General features: G+C 34.4%; 1 protein-coding gene across 50 annotated transcripts in view; it reads right to left on the bottom strand.

Moving 5' to 3' along the window:
- The window catches only part of LOC123564339 (titin homolog), a 244,984-nt gene that overhangs the window by 138,283 nt on the left and 84,117 nt on the right, over positions 1-22,584 (bottom strand). For 37 of the 50 annotated variants that reach the window (XM_053536978.1, XM_053536991.1, XM_053536997.1 and 34 more), the window contains 7 exons: positions 19,689-19,778; positions 17,180-17,241; positions 14,209-14,364; positions 11,485-11,646; positions 8,192-8,398; positions 5,640-5,827; positions 5,050-5,067 (listed from right to left, as the gene is read on the bottom strand). In XM_053536978.1, the coding sequence (XP_053392953.1) occupies positions 5,050-5,067; positions 5,640-5,827; positions 8,192-8,398; positions 11,485-11,646; positions 14,209-14,364; positions 17,180-17,241; positions 19,689-19,778 (883 nt within the window). Of the gene's footprint in view, positions 1-5,049; positions 5,068-5,639; positions 5,828-8,191; positions 8,399-11,484; positions 11,647-14,208; positions 14,365-17,179; positions 17,242-19,688; positions 19,779-20,974; positions 21,020-22,584 lie in introns of all 50 variants that reach the window. The other 13 variants (XM_053536971.1, XM_053537010.1, XM_053537011.1 and 10 more) reach the window with 7 other exon arrangements.

Raw genomic sequence — 22,584 nt, forward strand, 5'->3', positions numbered from 1 at the left:
GGGTAAATTATGGCTGTATCTGACAGAATATCAGTTCCAAATGTGGGCATGTTTGTCAGGATTGGTGAAAAACTCGATCAATCATTGAAACAGGCTCATTATATGATTAATTGCTGCCCTGAGAGCACTAACACCATATCCAGTAGGCTTACACAGACAACTCTTGCTGTAATTCTATTATGACTTGAACTCTGGAAATATTCCCCATGTCCAAAGTAAAACATTTTAACATAATTCTGCAAACACTGTAAATGACAGTGAAACTGGAGCTTTTGAGTTTGAACCCCAGCACCTCTAACCAAAATTACTAACATTCTGTCAAATACGAGTCCTGTGGATGGATGCTCTACATCTTGCACATACATGAAACACAGCCGGTAAAGAAATTACACCAAACCTGTCATTCTTTTTAAAGGGGTCAGCCACTGTGTGTATGATGATGATGGATAAACGTTGGAAAAGAATTATACACAGAAAAAACTGAAGCAAACTGACTGCAAAGACCAGATATCTTCTAATCTTCCTGTCAACCATAATCTATATACATGTCAACCTTGTTCTCAATCCCTTGCTGAACTTACAAGTCAAAACAGCAAATGACAACAATTTAAATAAATTCTGTCATTTAAATGTCATTTTTCCTGACAAAAGCCTCTGTTTTACCCTCAATGTCACAACAGATACAATAGGTTAAATGGCTAAACAGTCTATGCTTCTGGATATGACTTTAACATATTCTAGTCATTTTTGACAAAAACAATAATTAAAATGACACAATTGTTCTTAAATAAAAGGTAAAATTTGCAGATCACTTTATCATCCATTGTATTTCAGCTCTAGATTGTGGATAGACTGGTTAATTAAATGCTGACTTTTTAATTCAGTACATGTAAGACTTGGACAATGTTTTAATTATCAGTTAAAAAGAAGTCTCTTAAAAAGATAAATGCAAAAAGTGGAAGAAAAGATTTAAACCTTAGGTAACTGTTAGGCAATATTTACATAGTGGCTACAATTCTTGATGTATTAATTCATAGCCTATTCCAGTTTGTCATGAAAGCCGCAGCAAGATAAATGTGACAAGTTGACATGTAAAATGCAAAGTTGAAGCAGTACTGCAAATTCAGCATTTTAGCACACAGTTTGTATGAGAAAGGGTAATAAATGCATAGGTGTGCACTTTCAACAGTGTTTAACTACAAACAAGTAGCATCAGTTCACCGTCAACTGTGAAACTGTGTGCTAAGTTACTACTATGATAAAAACACGGAAATAACTGACACAAGAGAAATAAGTCTCCCACAAGTTATTTATACCATAACATAAACAAATTCCTCTGTTATGTATAAATCACTCCTTGACACATACAGAACATGAAGAAATCTATCTATAAATCCCTATAGAAGCTTCCCTAGAATCCAGTAAAATGAGATAACAACATGTCCTTGAATCCCAAGTACAACTCCTGTAATATGATCAACCTTATGAGAATTTCCACTCAATCATGTATATATAATTGTATTCATAAATTCCAGGGTTTTTTTTTTCCTCACAACATTCCACTTTCACTGAAAACAAAACAGTTTCAGCTCACGTCTGAACCACGAAAAGCTTATTCATATTTCCCTGTCTAATTTAAATAAATCATAACCTGAATAAATCAGGATAAAATGACAATGGGAAGTGACCTGTGTAAAGGTCACAAGTAAAACAACTTATTTAAACTTCATCAACTCTTTCATTGCAGTTCACAACTGGCTTCAGACAAAACAGAAGTTAAACATACTCATGTTACAAACACAGCCATTATTACCTCAACACAACTTTGATGTTAAAACAGGTGAAAAACATGTGAAACTTGGAACTTGAAACCAGAGAGTAAAGGTAAGTAACTGACATTGTTAGGCACTAAGTGTGTAAGAGTTATCCTTCTTTAGCTGGAGATTATGCACTGATACAAAGAATTATCAAAACTGAAACATACATGAAAACCAAAACTACAAAATTAATGAAAGTTGTTAACTAACTTGATGTGATATCAAGAGAGAATTCAGATTCTACACTTAGTCTTGTACTCATTATATAACATTGTTCTTGTCATATGGATTTTTTTAAATATTTAAGGCCCAAAATAATGGAGTGCTCCTGGTCTTATATAAACAAATGAGAAATAAAGACCAGCATTCCTATGATACTGCACTGGAAAAGTTGAGTTTGCAACAACAAAAAATTCATTGAAAACAGAATGATGTATTTTTTTTTTCAATGAGCATTATCAGGTATAAGAATATGGGGTACTTCTTATCCAGACTTGAACACAGGACAATATAACTACAATATTGAACATAATATAAGGTATATAGAAATCTAATAATGTAAATATCTAAATCCAATTGTACAGGATAGTACAAGGATGGTAGGAACAATGATTATAAAAGGCAAGCTAACCACTATCCAACAAGATATACTAACAGCCTTACAATATTCAAATCACAAATTGCAAAAAATATTTTTATCAATTTTGATCATGTTGATGACAGACTGGCTTGTTGGGTAATGATTGGCAACTACAAATTAGAGGTAAAGATTTCAGTAGGTATATGTACACACACAGAATATACCCACACAACTACAGGATTTCTTTTGTCATGAATGACAGAAGGTCTGAATACATTGGATACACTTAAAATGTTCTTATTTTAGTAGATTTTATCAATATTTCCAAAATCCTATCCTTTCCACATACATAAATACACATACAACACATTTGGGGAGAATAACATAAAAACAGCCAGTCTGAAGTTAATATTATAAATTTCATGGAAGTTACTGCAAACATTGCAAAGCTGAATGCAGCAGTAAGGTCCATAAACTTTTCACTATAAACTACAAATGGCTTACAGTTTGTTTGAAAAATGTCCACTAAGTCAGGTTTAGCTGCATATGCAAGACTTAGCCCCATATGCCAGGCTTAGCCCCGTATGCCAGGCTTAGCCCCATATGCTAAGCTTAGCCGTGCATGCTAGGCTTAGCCACCAATGCCAAACTTAGCTGTGTATGCCAGACTTAGCACCATATGCAGAGCATATGCCATGCTTAGCCATGTGTGCCAAGCTTAGCAATGTGTTGCTCATATTAAGGCAAAACAGGTTGTATATTTCTTCTAAAGCATTTCATTCAATATAATTTTCATATCTTGAATAGAATGAAGTGATTTGATTGGCAAAAAACTGAATAAACTGTAAGATTGGCTTCTATTTTTATGTTTGTTTATACATCACAAGACTTGAGATCTAACCACAGAGGACATTATAACAGTGGAGAGGTCAGCAAGCAGTAAAATAAGAACATTTACAACAGCTAATAATGGTTTAAAATCTACAGAATATAAATGGTAAAATGTTTAGAATTATCTTCTTTCATTTCAGATGATATATTCATCATAATTATGTATTTTTTTAATTGAAAGTTCAACTTCTGTATTATAATCTTATTCTAGCCACACAGAATAAACTATTTTTATCCCTCATATCTACATATAAATTTAACTGTAACGAAGTCTCACCTTTTTTCAGGGCTGTTGATTATAGTTTAGTCAAAAGTATCAGTAAAAATACACAAATAAAAACTCACAACACATTAATTTCTTTTTTTCCAAAAATGAGCAAAGAAGCAAGGAATATACCAGTGTTTTCCTGTCATAGCACACCAATGTGAAATTCAAAATAACAAAATATCAAAGTGTATTGACAAAAGAAAAGATGCAAATGGACAAGAAATGGTTGAAAGCCGTATTTGAGCCGTGCCATGGGAAAACCAACATAGTGGGTTTGCGACCAGCATGGATCCAGACCAGCCTGCGCATCCGCGCAGTCTGGTCAGGATCCATGCTGTTTGATTTCAAAGCCTATTGGAATTAGAGAAACTGTTAGCGAACAGCATGGATCCTGACCAGACTGCGCGGATGCGCAGGCTGGTCTGGATCCATGCTGGTCGCAAACCCACTATGTTGGTTTTCCCATGGCACGGCTCATTTAAAGACTGGTACTGAATGTATACAACCTTACTGTAAAACATGATTCCGAAGTGGAATAAATTTGTAAAATATCCGAGTTACAGAACCTGACCTAAACACACCATCAATAAACAGACTGGCCTACTTTGATCTAGGAATTGTAGCAATAGAACTCTGTGTGTTTACTTATCGATCTACATGTGTTTGACACTTTCCAAAGGTGATCTACATGTGTTTGACACTGTCCAAAGGTGACCTATATGTGTTTGACACTGTCCAAAGGTGATCTTTATGTGTTTGACACTACCAAAGGTGATCTATGTGTGTTTGACACTGTCCAAAGGTGATCTTTATGTGTTTGACACTGTCCAAAGTGATCTATGTGTGTTTGACACTGTCTAAAGGTGATCTATATTGGTGCAATCTGACTAACTTTTGCATGTTCTCAGTCATATGGTTTTAGAAAAGAGGAATAAGAACCAGTAATTGGTGCTAATGGATTTCAATTGGTGACTTGTAACACACAAGAGGACTACTAAATTTTCAAACAGCAACTACAGTAGTGATAGTCAGACAATCAAAGTAGGCCAATATGTTCAATTAATGCTTCTTTGCTCATTGTGAAATTCTACAACAATATTATATAATTAGTTAAAACAACCAAAATTCAAAACAGAAATTAATTAATGTGTCAAGCTAAAAGTACTTCAGTTTTAAGAAAAAGTGTCTATGTGAACTCTGACCTTTAATCTTGACCATGACCTTTTACTACTTAAATTATATCCTTCTATAGGAACAATATTACTACATTGTATATGTGAATATTAACTTTATTTCCTAAACCAATTCGGAAACAGTGTCATGAAGAAAAAAAAAAAAAGAAAGACTACCCACAACAGTTTAAAGGAAGATATATAGAAGTTGAGGACATACATATATATATTCTTCATGCTTTACATTAGGTATACAAGACTCATCAATTACGTGCAAAAACAACACTTTCAGTAACAACAAAACAGAAACAACAAATTTACCTCTTCCACTTAAGTTTGCTATATAGATAACAATAGATTGATAAATTTACTTTCATCTTTGAAGTTTAAATTTGTAAATATTTAAAGACCTAACAAAGGGCAACAGTTTTTTTTTTTTAACAAACTAAACACCAGCTGTTTACCTGGATGTATCTGTTACAAATCATTAAATAATTGTTAAAAGGCAGCAGAATAGATATAATATAGTTATTAATCTTTCAAAGCGTAAGAAAATTTTTGTGAATGTGTCCCAACCTTTCTGAACTGCACTGTATATAATCTTTTTATAAATGAAGAGTTCGTACTTTAAAATGAGCATACACTAATTTCATCAGTACAATACGTAATTTTCAGATATTTCATCAGGTTTTTGTATACTTTGTGCTGGTAATTCACAGCATGGTCAGCCCATCTACTCAATGTGTCTCTCTACAGATACCCAAGCAAAGTTCCGACAAAACTTCACAGGTTTGTGGCACAGTTCATACACACAGGTACATCACAATATTCTATTTCAAAATGTGTATATTTGCATTAAAGTCAGAGGAACAATATTCTACTGCCTTACAGAATATCTAAAATATACATACCCAGAGTAGACAGGCGATTTATCAAGAGCAATGTTATCTGGGTCGAAATGTGTATTGAAGGACGATCCACTGTACGAACTGAAACGTGTTCCCTCAGACTTTCCTGGTGCCGCCATGTACCTGTTGTCTGCTTGTTGCGGCATGATCGGTGCTTCATAACTTCCCGCCATTGTCGCCTCCATGTAGTCCTGAAGTATACACATCTTTCATGGAGACACATAAACACAACATTTAAAAGCAGCTGGTTGGAGAATTGTTTTGTAAAATCATTAATGCAACTGGAGAAGTGGTGTTACCAGAGTGGCCAGTATATACAAGACACAGTTTGAGAAAGCAACTGTATCAGAGTGGCCAGTATTTGAAAGGTACAGTTGTAGAAATGGTAAACACAAGAACCAGGGGAAGTTGTGGTACTGCAGCAGCCGGTATATACATGACTTAGGTGAAGTGGTAGTATTAAAGTGGCCAGTATATACAAGATCAGAAGTGGTGATATCGGAGTTGCCAGTATATAAAAAGGTGGTAACAGAATGGCCATTATTTTATAAAAAGGTGGTATCGGAGTTGCCAGTATATAAAAAGGTGGTAACAGAATGGCCATTATTTTATAAAAAGGTGGTATCGGAGTTGCCAGTATATAAAAAGGTGGTAACAGAATGGCCATTATTTTATAAAAAGGTGGTATCGGAGTAGCCAGTATATAAAAAGGTGGTAACAGAATGGCCATTATTTTATAAAAAGGTGGTATCGGAGTTGCCAGTATATAAAAAGGTGGTAACAGAATGGCCAATATTTTATAAAAAGGTGGTATCGGAGTTGCCAGTATATAAAAAGGTGGTAACAGAATGGCCATTATTTTATAAAAAGGTGGTATCGGAGTTGCCAGTATATAAAAAGGTGGTAACAGAATGGCCATTATTTTATAAAAAGGTGGTATCGGAGTTGCCAGTATATAAAAAGGTGGTAACAGAATGGCCATTATTTTATAAAAGGGTTGGTATCGGAGTTGCCAGTATATAAAAAGGTGGTAACAGAATGGCCATTATTTTATAAAAAGGTGGTATCGGAGTTGCCAGTATATAAAAAGGTGGTAACAGAATGGCCATTATTTTATAAAAAGGTGGTATCGGAGTAGCCACTATATAAAAAGGTGGTAACAGAATGGCCATTATTTTATAAAAAGGTGGTATCGGAGTAGCCACTATATAAAAAGGTGGTAACAGAATGGCCATTATTTTATAAAAAGGTGGTATCGAAGTTGCCAGTATATAAAAAGGTGGTAACAGAATGGCCATTATTTTATAAAAAGGTGGTATCGGAGTTGCCAGTACTAGTATATTCAAGACACAACTTGAGTAGTGGTGGCCTCAGAGTGGACAATACATAATTGGAGACATAGTGGTATTGGAGTGACCAGTATATACAAGAAAAAGATGTGAGATGGTGGTATTAGAGTGGCCAGTAAATACAAGACACAACTCGATCAGTGGTGGTATCAGAATGGCCAGTATATACAAGCAGGAGAAGTGGTGATATCAGAGATATAAATGACAGGGTTTGAGAAGTGGTGGTAATAGAGCAGACAATATATACAAGGAACTGGAGATGTGGTGGTATTAGAGTGGCCAGTATGTAATTAAAACACAGTGAAGTGGTGTTATCCAACTGGTCATTATATACAAGATGAGGAGAAGTGGTGATACTGGAGTGCCCAGTATGTACAACACGCAGAAGTGATGATATTGAAGCTTCCAGTATATAAAAAGGCAGAGAAGTGGTGATATCAGAGTGGCTAGTAAATACAAGACAGAAATTGAGAAGTGCTGGTATTGGAGCAGCCACTAAATACAAGACACAACTGGTGAAGTTGGGGTATTAGAGTGGCCATTATATGCAAAAAAACCCAAAAAACTGGAAACATCAAAAAATCAGAATCTTGTATATACAACAGTTACTGTCTGCAACATGCAGGTGTTGTCTGTAGAATAGATGACATTGTTTTATCATCTGTACTGGTTGCAACCTCAGTACATATTTTGTCAAGAAATCTTCCATAATGCCAAACATACCACGCAAGATGATATCTATTAGTACTCCCATAGGATGAGATTAAAATTCATGTTGTGTTAGACTTAGACAATACCACATCCTTTGCCGTTGCCAATCTCTTCTGTAGAATAACACTGTAACATGCTGTCAAATATTTCCCACATGCAAACAAAAACATGCACATGGAAACTGGTGTGTTAAAATGTGAACAAGTTTGTGCAGTATCATGCAATTCTAAATCAATGAACACAAGTTTCCATATAGTTTGTTCAGTACTCTCCAATATGAAAAGTTCAAATACCGGTACATCCTTGAATATGACATAAGAGATACTGCGGTCACATTCTGACACAACCATATATCATTTACGTCTCTCATATTTCTGTAAATATATCCTTAACCTATCTAATCAATCATTTTATGCTGTACATATATAGCAATCAGTTTCCTTTAAAACAGTACAGCATGACAAATTTAGGTCCTCCTAGTTTATATATAATTACCTGTTGAACTCTATCAACCGAATCATCAGGAAGATATTCGAACTTATCACTTAGATCTTTTCCGTCAATAAGTTCCGTCGAATAAGCCTTCGACTTTGACGGTATACCTATCCTGGAGTCGACCAACTCTCGTTGCATTGCTGCCTCTGTCTGTTGTAGGCGCACAGACCTCCGAGCATAAAAGTCCTCCCCAAACAGAAGTGAGTTCTGAATAGACGATACAAAAGTCGCATGCACAAAAGCGTGAAAGTGAAACAATAAAATAAAAAACAAACAAACCAGAAAAGTGAAATGCTTTCAAAATTAGAGTCCTGATAACAAACATAAACATAGCATTCAGTTTAGGCTATACCCGAGCAAATTATATAAGCTAAACAATAACAGAGCGATAAGTTTATGCAGAGATACAATCTTTAATATAAAGAACATTCTAACAATGCAGTACACTGCTGGGAGTAACAACAGGAAATACTACCCAAGGAGAATATGCCACTAGAGGGAAAGTTTTACTCAGGCAGGTAGTACTTTCTGTCATTTGTCTCAGCAGCTGGTAGAGATGAAAAATTTCTATCTATGAAGAAGAATTTCTATGCTTAATGAATATCATAAGAGTAAGGTTTCTACCTAAAACAGACACAGAACGGAAGATAAATGTTCCTAGACCTTGGTTCTATCTAATATATAAGTAAAATGGCTGTTGTAGTTTCTGACATACTTTTCTACCTCATTAGTAAGTCTTTTAACCCTTAGCCTGCTAAATTTCTCCAATGGACTGGTCCATCATTCAGTTTGGGCAATACCATACATTATTCAAAGGGGTGTCCACGGAAAATTTAATGACTGAATAGCGAACAGTGCAGACCATGATCAGACTGCACGGATGTGCAGGCTGATCTTGGTCTGCACTGGTCGCAAAGGCAAAACCAATTGCCACCAGCAGGCTAAAGGTTAAAGAAATATGTTTATCTGCAGTGTAAGGTAAACTGACAGTAGCTACCGTTATGGTTATCATTCTTGAAAGAGAAAGAACTACAGAATCAAATTATTCCTAGTATATTCTATATCATCAAATTTAAACTAATGTTACCCAGACATTTTACACCTTCACTGCTAAATTAAAATATAGGAATGTGGAGCTAGGAAATTTTTGTTTCAGTTTCTTACAGTCAGCCAAGATTTTCAAACTGTCTATACCATTATCAAAAGACTGCCTTCTCTAGCTGATTGCTCTCAAGTTTCAAACTTGGCATAAGAATACCCTCTAAGGCATTCCTTAAAGGAGAATGTTTGAAAGCAGATATATAAATAATAATACAACATGCCTACGCAAACAAAAATCAATATTACTATATAGAACAGTTTCTGAAAATCTCTTATAATGGGTCTATAGAGACTTAATGAGTTCTTCTAATGCGAAATTATTGCAAGAAAATTACAGCTCCACAATTAATCTGAAGTACTCTAGATTGAAAATTAATTCTTGTGTAAAATATTTTTAATACTTCATGATATTTGAAGTAATCAAGATAGTGTCGCTTACTGCAGTTGAACCTCACAACAAAGGACTTTTAGTGAAATAAGTCCATGACAATGGAATCATTGTATATGCATAACCAAAAATGTTATATTTCACGGTTAGTATTTGGTGAGTTATCTACGACCCAACACCAAACATCTATACACCAATTTCCAAGAAACATTCAAAGTAACAAAAAAAAAACACTTTAAATTTGTATTTTTCCAACAGCTTTTATTTATATTTAAAGCATCATAGTTTGAAATTTGCCGAAAAATATAGTGGATATTGAGCATTCAGACCTAAACAGTCCATCTAAAATAACAATTTGCTGAATCAAAAAAATTTGCTTTATATCACTCTACCACAATATCATTCTGTCCTAAGAGGTTTTTAGTATCCAGACAATTCCTGCGTGACAAACACACATTTCTTAGTTGCATTCATTTACACTCTAATGAAAAGTTATGAGTCTATGCAAAACCTAAACAAGAGCTGTCGGATGACAGCACGCTTGACTATTCGAAGAAATGATTGAAGAATGGGGTCAAAATATTACCACAGATATTCAGACAAAAGAAAAAAAAGATTAGACAAACAATGTTCCTGTATTTGTGGATTTCGATAAGTCTTGCACTAAATGACAATGTGTGAACCAATTTCAAAGTCCAAAAAGGGCCATAATTCAGCCAAAATAGTTGTAAGAGTTATGTACTCTTGCCTACAAATTGAAATCATGATGATAAACAAGAGTTCAAAGTTTAAAAGCAATATATCAAATAGTTTTGACAAAACATGGACTTGTATAAAAACAGAACAAATTTCCAAGTCCAAAAAGGGACATAATTCAGCCAAAATAGATGACAGAGTTATGTACTTTTTCCTACAGATAGAGACTATTATACTGAACAAATGATAAAAGTTTCAAAGCCATATGTCAAACACTACACAAAATATTAACTGGTACGAAAAACTTAACCCAGATTTCTAAGTCAAAAAGGGCCATAATTCAGCCAAAATCCTTGATGGAGTTATGTACTCTTGCCTATAACTGGACATGGTGATGGTAAACAGGTGTTGAAAGTTTCAAAACTTTATCTCAAAAGACTTTGTCAAAATATGAACTGGTACAAAAAACTTAACCAAGATTTCTAAGTCAAAAAGGGCCATAATTCAGCCAAAATCCTTGATGGAGTTATGTGCTCTTGCCTATAACTGAGCATTGTGATGGTAAACAAGTGTTGAATGTCTCAAAGCTTTATCTCAAAAGACTTTGTCAAAATATGAACTGGTACGAAAAACTTAACCAAGATTTTTAAGTCAAAAGGGGCCATAATTCAGCCAAAATCCTTGATGAAGTTATGTATTCTTGCCTATAACTCAACATGGTGATGGTTAACAAGTGTTGAAAGTTTCAAAGCTTTATCTCAAAAGACTTTGTCAAAATATGAACTGGTACGAAAAACTTAACCATGATTTCTAAGTCAAAGGGGGCCATAATTCAGCCAAAATCCTTGATGGAGTTATGTGCTCTTGCCTATAACTGGGCATGGTGATGGTAAACAAGTGTTGAAAGTTTCAAAGCTTTATCTCAAAAGACTTTGTCAAAATGTGGACTGGTACGAAAAACTTAACCAAGGTGTGAAGCCAACGCCGTGGTGAGTAGGATAGCTCTACTTATTTTTCGAATAGTTGAGCTAAAAAAATCAACTAAATTTCAGCAGAGAAGACCCATCAAGCTAATGCAATTACAGGATTCGAACCAAAGCATTTTTACCTTCTTAATAGAGTCATCAGTGATATAATCGTCGGCATCAAGCGAGTTCTGACTCGCGTCAACCGATCGGATGATTTTTCGACCTCCATCACTGGTATCTCTCTCGAGCGTGGAATAATCAGAGCCCATAGTAGAGTAATCTCCCGAAAGCAATTTTTTTTCCTACATGGTGCAATACAACAATGATAAAAATAAACCAACAGAAAACACAACAACACACAGTGAACAACTACATATAACAGCCCAAACAATGCCGTGTGCCACACACCCTGGTGATAAATAAATTCTACATAATTTTATCAAAAGATCTGGGCGATAAATCATTATATAAAATTTATAATTCTTTAAAGGAAATTACAGTTTTATTGGAACTAACCTAACAACATCAGGGACCCCCCAACCAGCCAATTCCAGGTTTTCAGCCTAATTCCGACATTGAGCCTAAACACAATCCAAAGTTAGATCTCCATATAAGCTTGTTATACACAGAATTTGTTGTGTCATTAAGAACTTAATCAAATGGCTTGGAACTGTTTTTCAACTATGACCTTGAACCCAGTGGTCCAAAATCCAATCCTAACCATATTATCTTCATAACCTTATTATTGCAATATTTATCTCCTAACTGAGACGTTGAGCAGAATTCGTTTTTCTTATGTTAACAAATATGACCTTGACACCAGCAGGCCCAAATAAAATCCTAAGCTGTTGCTATAAACCAAGCTTAGTGACAACATGTCATTCGAAGATATACTTATTGGCAAGAAACTTTTTCAGTAACAGTGAGCAATTCCAACCTTCCCTTTCCTGTTTAGCAAATCTCATTCCTAACACCTTTTCTATTACAAGCTTAATCCCTGAGGTCTCTTTACAACTGATATTATACATTATTCAAAAGAACTCTAAGGGTGTTTTAAATTTTCAAAATATTTTCAGTGTTGAATTCTCATAAAAAAAACAACTTTGACAAGTATAGCCATTTTTGATACCAAATTTTGTATAAAACTTTGTTGTTGACTTCATTGTATTTCAATTGATTTTGCCCGATTTTTACAAAGGAATAAACACATTTCTGATCGTAAAATTGACATTATGAAAAGTATTTAAAATTTTAAAAGAAGGTCCTATCAGCAGCCTTAGTTGGGTGGATACGCAGCAGTATAATGTATAGTTTATAGCTGGATCTTGTAAAATAAAGCCAAAACCACATAAGATGGATCAAACAGCTATTGAGTGGATTTTTTTTCACCTATACTTGACTTTGATACTAGCGACCCCAAAAAACATCCCCAAGTTTGGCTCCATACACATATAAGTTTGCTATACACCAAGTTTAGTGACAATAAGTCAATCTGTTGAAAAGAAGCCCCTTTTACTGCTGCGTATCCACCCAACAAATTACCTTACCCCAATTTTTATACATGGTTAATAGGGAATCGATCCTACAGATTTTCGTCGCAAAGCTCTATGATAACATGGGATATATACTGAATGAGATACACTATCAAATTAAAAATTGTGGTCTTCCAGCATGTGCACAGAGCGTCTGACTTCTGATTTTTTGGAAGAATACGCGCTTTTTCCTTGTGCGTAATAAGCGTCAACATAACTTGTCCGAACTGCAACGTCTTGCACATCATTACAAATATGTGCAGTATTGTTTTTTTATTCCAAAATTCCAAAATCTACCTTTAAATTGATACAAAAGCATATTTCTGGGCAAGCTAATGGATTGTAACGATTCCCGATTGAGGCACTGCCTTATTTCATATTAATCTATATTTTATTTTTATCAATGAAGGAAACAAATCTATCTTAAAACTCAATACATGACTGGGGCATACAGTAACTGAAAACTAAAGACTTCTTTTTCAGTTCTGTTTAGAGTCACAGACATATTTTAGGTAATATGGCCACTTTTACCTACTTTGATGGGAACCACGCAGCATTTCAGGCATGGATGTTGTTATTGTTAATATACACATCTTACCACACATTAGAAAACACAAGTAATTATTTATATAAATAAACTTCATTAAGGAGATTCAAAAGAAATGAAAATTTCTTACATTCAATGTTTCAGTGTTCTAGGGTGGACTGAGAATACAGCATTGCTTGAAGATGTTTAACATTCTTTTAAAACAGTGAGACAAACAGGTAAAATATCAATACAAAAGTAACACATTTTAACAAAACAGAAAAGAAATGCTACTGAAACTATTCAAATTTTGAAGATGAAACTGTGATAAAAGATTTTACATTCAATGTGAACTAATAACTTGCATGTAACTTAACAGTTTGCCTGTAACACTGCCTCAAGAGACAAAAAAATTGTCCTGAGTGTAAAAACAACAAATTTACTCAAGACTGATTCGTGCAGACTTTATAGAAGAAAACAATGAACAAAACAAAAGAAACATAAACTGCCTTGCTAGAATCAGCTGGAAATACTGCAGTAAATTGAAAATATCTGGTCTATTGTTTCTAGTCAATATATACAACTACTTGCATAAAACAACATTTTAGAAAATAAATCAAAATTCAACAAAACGAAACAATTCTATCAGTACATGTGCAAAAAAATTTTCAGTGAAATATCAGTGATTACAGCTAACATCCTATTCCAGACACAGATTTCCAAACAAACACCCATATATTTAGTTCTGTATGTTAGAACAAGTACATATATTTTGAACATGAAGACGAATGTTTTGACATTGTTACCTTATCTCTCGGGGAGAGAGTATCACCGCTAAAATATCTCATTTCTGCTTCATAGTCAGGACCCCCTTCTAAGTATGAAGGGTAATGAAGGGCCGTGCTCATCTCACTTTTAAGTCGTCGCCGTGCATCCTCGGTCTCCCTCCGCATGACAACATCCTGATATAAAACGTGCGCACATGTACAACACAACATCACATGCTTTTTAGCTCTAAAACTTAAAGTGACATTTATGAAGAGGAAAAAAATGATTTGCAGAAACTACCAATTCTCATAAAGATCTGCATAAATGCAAAGGCCCATCCATAAAACACCTCACCAATAGAACGTTAAGACATTACAGTTTCCACTTTCTAATTTTTTTATCTTCTCATCATTCATTTTCCTGCTTAACATTTAATTATTATTTTTTTTTTTTTTGGTAGCTTCAGCATATCAAAAATTAAAGTACTTTTTAAAGACTGACCAGCAAGATTACTTTGTTCAAAATTTGTTTACCACAAACAAAATACGGTTTTACTAAAATTATGGATATCTTTTTTTAAACCCGTCCAGAATAAAATCCAAGCTTAACATTATTTCCTTTACTGGCCTTATTTCAACATATCATATTACAATGTGACATTTCCGTGCTAGGAGTGACTGATGACACACGATTCCCCATAATCTTCTAAGCTTCCATCAGCTTTCAACAACACTGCCCACTATTTTCTATTAACCCATATATTGCTAAATTTCTAAAATGGGCTTTGTATTCAATGAAAATTTACTGACTGAATAGTGAACAGCGTAGGCCGTGATCAGCCTGCATCTTGGTGGCAAAATCACTTGCCACCAGCAGGCAAAAGGTTAAAATCATCTTGACAACTAGGAAAATATAAATTAATGATGGTTTTGTACATGGTAAACAAGTTTTGGTATGGAGTAACTAAAAGTGTGTAAGCTTTAAGTACCTGCCTTGAAAAACATAAAATAAGATTTTAACAACAAGAGGACCATGATGGTCCTGAATCGCTCACCTCTTCCCACATGACCCAGTTTTGAGTATGACATCATTTTTTCTATTATTTGACATAGTGACCTAGTTTTTGAGCTCATGTGACCCAGTTTTGAACTTGACCTAGATATTATCAAGATAAAAATTCTGACCAATTTTCATGAAGATCCATTGAAAAATATGGTCTCTAGAGAGGTCACAAGGTTTTTCTATTATTTGACCTATTGACCTAGTTTTCGAAGATACGTGACCCTGTTTTGAACTTTAACTAGATATCATCAAGATGAACATTCTCACTAATTTTCATGAAGATCACATGAAAAATATGGCCTCTAGAGCGGTCACAAGGTTTTTCTATTTTTATACCTACTGGCCTAGTTTTTGACCGCATGTGACCCAGTTTCGAAACTGACCTATCTATCATCAAGGTGAACATTCTGATCAATTTTCATGAAGATCCATTGAAAAATATGGCCTCTAGAGAGGTCAAAAGATTTTAATAATTTTAGACCTACTAACCTTGTTTTTGACCGCAGTTGACCCAGTTTCAAACTTGACCTAGATATCATCAAGGTGAACATTCTGACCACTTTTAATGGAGATCCATTCACAAGTATGGCCTCTAGAGAGGTCACAATGTTTTTCTATTTTTTGACCTACTGACCTAGTTTTTGACCGTACATGACCCTGTTTTGAACTTAACCTAGATATCATCAAGATGAACACTCAGACCAATTTTCATACAGATCCCATGAAAGATATGGCCTTTAGAGAGGTCACAAGGTTTTTCTATTATTTGACCTAATGACCTAGTTTTTGATGGCATGTGACCCACTTTCAAATTTGACCTAGATATCATCAAGATGAACATTCAGACCAACTTTCACACAGATCCCATGAAAAATATGGCCTCTAGAGAGGTCACAAGGTTTTTCTATTATTTGACCTACTTACCTAGTTTTTGAAGGCACGTGACCCACTTTCGAACTTGACCTAGATATCATCAAGGTGAACATTCTGACCAATTTTCATGAAGATCTCATGAAATATATGGCCTCTAGAGAGGTCACAAGGTTTTTCTAATTTTAGACCTACCGACCTAGTTTTTGACCGCACGTGACCCAGTTTCGAACTTGACCTAGATATCATCAAGATGAACATTCTGACCAACTTTCATAAAGTTCCCATGAAATATATGGCCTCTAGAGAGGTCACAAGGTTTTTCTATTTTTAGACCTACTGACCTAGTTTTTGACCGCACGTGACCCAGTTTCAAACTTGACCTACATATCATCAAGATGAACGTTCTGACCAATTTTCATGAAGATCTTTTGAAATATATGGCCTCTAGAGAGGTCACAATGTTTTTCTATTTTTAGACCTACTGACCTAGTTTTTGATGGCACGTGACCCAGTTTCGAACTTGGCCTAGATATCATCAAGATTAACATTCTGGCCAACTTTCATAAAGATCCCATGAAAAATGTGACCTCTAAAGTGGTCACAAGCAGTTAACGGACGCACGGACGGACGACGCGCGATCACAAAAGCTCACCTTGTCACTTTGTGACAGGTGAGCTAAAAACAGAAAAGTAAAAAAGCATGTCTATAAAATCGCTAAAAGTTCTGTAGGTGATTCTTCAAATAAAAGATAATATTCACACAATATATATAGCTCTATAGAAGTTACAACATTGTTATTTGTCTAAGATATAAGATACAAACCTTCAATATTGTCAACGAGTTCTATCATCATCTAGTAAAGCTGTCTTACCTTTACCAAGACAAGGCTGTCAGAGGGTCAAACTAAAGCACCAGTTGACTGAACATAACTCCTGGTCTGGAGTAACCCATGTACAACACTGCTGTCTCTAAGATCATCTGCATTTTCATTCAACTCTTACCTCTATATTTTCATTTCATACAATACCATTATAAAAATTTTCCTTTTTTTTTCGTGTTCTGTTCACAGCTTACCTTATCGTAGGATGTATTCAGAGGGGAGACACTTCCTGCCCTCTCTGACAATGTATCTTCCCCTGAAAAATTAACATACATGTGAGTACATATTTATACATGTAAGTACATCCCAAGTAACATATAACATGTAACATATAACATCTTTATGCTAGTCAATTAGTATTAAATTGTCTCTACTTATACAACATGATGTGCACCAGGCTGCTACATCTGTGCATAAACAGTAATCTATTTACATGTCAAACACATGTGTTTATAGTAAAAGGCTAGAGAATACAATGTATGTATTTTAAACTATAAACAGAATTTACCACATCATGCCTTTGTGAAGTATTCCATATCTAAGACTGTATATCCATTACCAAGTAAGATACAGTTTATACAAGACACATAAAGGGAATACTATCAGGTTTCCTTTTTTCAAGACAGAATCTCTGTTTGTAAAAATTTATAATTTATGTTTGTTTTACGCAACAAAAGGTCTAAAGCTCTGTGGCAGTGCTATTCCTCCCTGTGACTAGTGCAATTCTTGTGTTCTAAAATTTTACTGAAATCTTTTTTTTTGAATTTAGAATTAACACTGATATTTTCCACTGAGAATATATTGATACATTATAAATAAACAATTCATGCAATGTACAAGGTATGTTCATGCAATCACTACAGTGCAATCTATTCACACCTTTATATGAACTTCTTTCAACATCACATCAGGTGGTAATTTAATCAATTCAACTTCATCACTTCCAAGTTTGAAACTATCCACAACTATATTTCCACAACAGTAGGGTAATCACAGGAAAGTGTCTATTGTTTATTCTAGTCACAATGAAAATGTCACCAAACATTAAAGTGAGAGGCAACAGATATTTTCCTGCAAAATCTTCCAGAGTATTGATTTTGCCCCAGCACAATGGTAGACAGACTCAAATTATCTTATAATTCTACAATTTCCTTGGGATTCACTGTTGTCTCTTCCCTCCAGAAACTTTCTAGTGTTAAACCATCCATTAGCGCCCACTGAAGATTTCAATACTTAATTCAAAATAATTCTATTTCAGGATACAATGCACTGAGGGGTAATAATAAACATTGGATTTCTAAAAACATCCCTGGTTCTATGAATTCATTGAAAATGTAAGTCTTTCTGAAATGAACTCTTAAATTCCTTCAGCAGTATCATTATAAAGAACAAGCACGTGAAACTGTCACAATCTGTGTCTATCACAGCAAATGCTTTTCATTTTTAAAATATTCTACTTACTGAGCAGAGTAGCTGTCAACTGTTACAGTTTCAAATAATTCATGGGCCATAACTCCAGAGCAACAAAGACTATGTAACTGATTATCGAACTTGGCCAAGATAATATGCTAGTTAAGATTCTGACTTAAGCATGGTGAACACTGGATAAGAACTGTTTAAGCTATAAGCAGACACTGTCAACTTTCTCAATTTTAAGTAATTCAAGGACCATTACCTTGCAGTGACTGGAACTATCAGGCTAGTTTGGTGAATATTGGATATAAACTGCTCAAGGTAGAGTTTGAACACTTAATTTTCATCTTTTTGAGTTACCCAAGGGCCACAACTCCAAAAGAGACTTGGAAGATGCAGCTTATTATTGAACTTGGCTGAGATATTATGCGACCAAGTTTGATCAATATTGGATAAAAACTGCTGAAATTAGAGAGAACGATTGAAATTTTCACAATTTTGAGTAATTCATGAGTTTTAACTCCAGAGACTTGGGAGATCCAACTGGCTATATCTGGCCATGATATCATGCCTATAAATATTGTGACCAAGTATAGTGAAATACTGGATAAGAATTACCCGAGTGAAAGAGCATTTTTCACAATTTTAAGTAACTCCAGAGTCACTATTAAAATCCAGCTGTTTATCCAACTTAGGCACAATATCATGTCAATCAACACAGTAGGAAATGCTCAAGTCAGAGAGTAGACACTCTTCAGTGGATGCACCCTACCTGTCACCCACCAACCACCTCTGGTGATCAAATAATAAGTCCCATTTTATAGGCAAATAAAATATGGACTTACAAAAGATAACAAAAGTGAAGTTTGTTAACAGTAAATATATAACCACAATACCAAAAGTGAAATATAAATTGCAGGTAAATGCATAATGAAGCATGTTCTAATGAGCAACGTTTTCAATGGCAAATTATCGGAGCAAGCAAAATCAAAAGTAAAATAGCTCAAACATTGTTTTGTCAAAAATCCTGAACAACAGAAATCTTTTTTTTATCCGTTATAGAACAAAATATCTGCAGATTTAGGAAATAATATCTGAAATATCGAGGAAATCAAAAAACAAGTCTCCGCACAAGCAGGATAGTAACAATAGAAAGTAATAGAAATACAAAATAGGAATACAAGTACATGCTAATTGTGGGAGTTACAATATTTATAATCATATTGTATAGACCAGTAACATTCCAAAGTAAAATGCACGATACCATGGTTACGGTACACCAAGACTTACGGTTCTTATTGCCTTCATAATATGGTAAATAAACGTGCTGTTCAGAGAGAGGTTTTCCAAAGAGTGGAGACTGTGGCATATAATCATCTCCTGATATGCAGCAAGGGGAGAAAATAAATATTTCTTTCATGAGTTACATGCCTTAATAACACTAAAGACATAATTACATATCTTCAAAAATCTTCACTTATTTGCAATCATTTCAATTAAATGTATCAAGCTTTTCTTTAAGTCAGAGACTCAGCTACAGTACAGGGGGAAATGACATGGCATGCATTTCTACAAGAGGTGTTTTTCTATCATAAAACATATCATATATAAATGATTACTCTACAAAAGGGAATACTACTTTACTGACAACATTTCTATTATACTGTTTGTCCTGTTAGGTTTTCGATAAATATCACAGGTGTAAGATTTTTTGTGACACTATTATATTGTAATTTCATGCAATACTTTGAGTTTTTATTTAGTACAAATATTCATCATAAATTTTATGGCATATAAAATATTCACATATATAACATATAAAGGGGCAATCAAGTGAAAATATATAGTAATCAAACACCTGTAATACTAAATATTTTATACTATTCTAATTTCCCGGGAAGGCAGCATGCTTTGAGTGAAAACTGAAAAGATTGTGGACCAGGGGAGACAACACCTATATATCTAAAATATCTAACTCCAGTTCACAATCATTATGTTTTAAGACAGTTATTTCCCTTATACTGACTAAAACAACAACAATCCCAGTACCAGTTAATTTTTTCTTCTATCTTTCTTTTATCCTTCACTCATGCAGATATTTTAGTAATTTCCAGAACCAATCCAAAAGGAACAACTTCTTAATTTAGTTTTGCACTCTTAAGATCTGCTTCTCATAGAAATAGTACTGCACTGGTTACTAATTGTAGATTTCATACTTATACATATTCCAGTACAGATAAATTTTTAATTAATTTCACTAAGCTTCTGCTTTGTCAAAATTCTGAACAGCGAAAATTTAACTAACTTTATAAAATACTTGTAAAACTGAATTATGGGTAACACCTGACTTATTCATCAGATAATTTTAGCAGATCTTTTACATGTATACAGAACGAAATGTCAACTTCTCCTGTCTATATCATTTTAACAAATAATTTAACCTAACCATGACTGAGAATTTAAGACCTATAAAATAAAATACTAGGTATCAGTTTGCAGCTGCATCTCTAGAACAAAGTTGTTCCCCTTGTTTGGTCTAGTTCTATTATATACAGGTATATTTATTATTTCATTACGGAAATAAAATCTTCTTATAGATGATGAGCGGGACTTCAAAGAACCTACAAAAACAAAAGGTCAAAAAGATGCAAAAGTCGTATATATTCACAAAGCAATTCATTAAATGAGAGGATTCTCCCAAAATCATTTATTAATAATAAGATTTGAAACCACGTTTTGTAACAAACAAAAGCTGAGTATCAGTTTCTCTTTAATATTCAAGTATTTAATATTCAAGCTTTCTCAAAATAATTTAAAGAGCTAAGTTCATACAGTGATTTCCAAACTTAACTAGAACAGAAAGACCCACAATGCTACATGCACATACTTCAGTTAACTTTCTCCACAGCCTTGCTGTTGGGAAGAAAATGTGTAAAAACAACCTCAAACTAACAGTAGCAAAGGCCAGGAGATTCTACTTATCCACTCATACCCACCCAATAACATTGGGAGCCGGACAAAACCACTCCCATTAATATTTCAAAAAGATTTCCCATGCATTTAATCTAAAATAATGTATGAAATTATGTTAACATTTCAGTATAGACCTTACTTCATAATTACTGTCCATGAAATTTATCTTAAAACAAAAATTAAGTAGTTTGTGGAAGAGGTTTTGTTCACTTATTTAAAATTCAGCAGGATAGGGGTTTTGTCCAGTAGGTATTTTGCCAAGGAGGGGTTTTGTCCAGGAGGGGTTTTGTCCTACACTTGATAGCAATCCACCCAACTAAGCACACATCCATCTAGCTTGTTTGATAGACTGTCACATAATGCAAATTGTAATTTTTGGAGTATCCTCTTCATTATTTCTATACATGCTAGGACAAAATAAAAGAAAACAAAGTGACAACTTCTATGCTCATTATGCTACTATGGTATACTACTATGGTATGGCACCGTGTATCAGCAAATAACATTGTCATATATGTTTTAACAGATGCCTAGCAATATAAAACCTTCTTCCTTAGCAAAATAGGAACAACTTTACAGATGGACAACAAAATAAAGCATTAATCCTGTACCACTAAAGATAATTATATTTTTCTAATCTTTTGTTTTTACATTTTCCCCAGGCAACCCTTAAAGTTCATTTGTTTGAACTCACCCAATTTTCCACATACTTTTAAATGTTGTTCTTGCAGTGCAGATGTACTAATTACAAATCTCAACTATACACCACCACCAGTACTTGCAACAAGGTATGGCAGTGTGGAAAGTGAAACAGAAAAGATAATAACTACAGTCCAACTCTTACCCCTGTATCCCCCATGTATCCTCCATACACTATATTCCCATCAAGTTGTGAATGTATGGATTACGCATGTTTTTTCATGTTATAACATCTGCAGAATCCTGAGGGATTGGTTGGTGCCCGAGTCCGGTAGGGTGACGGTACCAATGTATCCCGAGGGATTCTGAAGATGTTATAACACGAAATGTACATGCACTAACGTTACTCTAGCATAAAACGCATAAAAATCTAATAAATGAATACATTATCCCTCAACATCATTAAATTTCCATGAAATGCGCGGGAATGTCTGAGATGTTTTTTCACGCTGACATCATTTCCTTTAGAATTATCCGTTTTGGGGCCATCATACGTTTACGCTTTGCCACGGAA

The sequence above is a fragment of the Mercenaria mercenaria genome, chromosome 2 (genome assembly GCF_021730395.1).
Source record: "Mercenaria mercenaria strain notata chromosome 2, MADL_Memer_1, whole genome shotgun sequence".
NCBI lineage: Eukaryota > Metazoa > Mollusca > Bivalvia > Venerida > Veneridae > Mercenaria > Mercenaria mercenaria.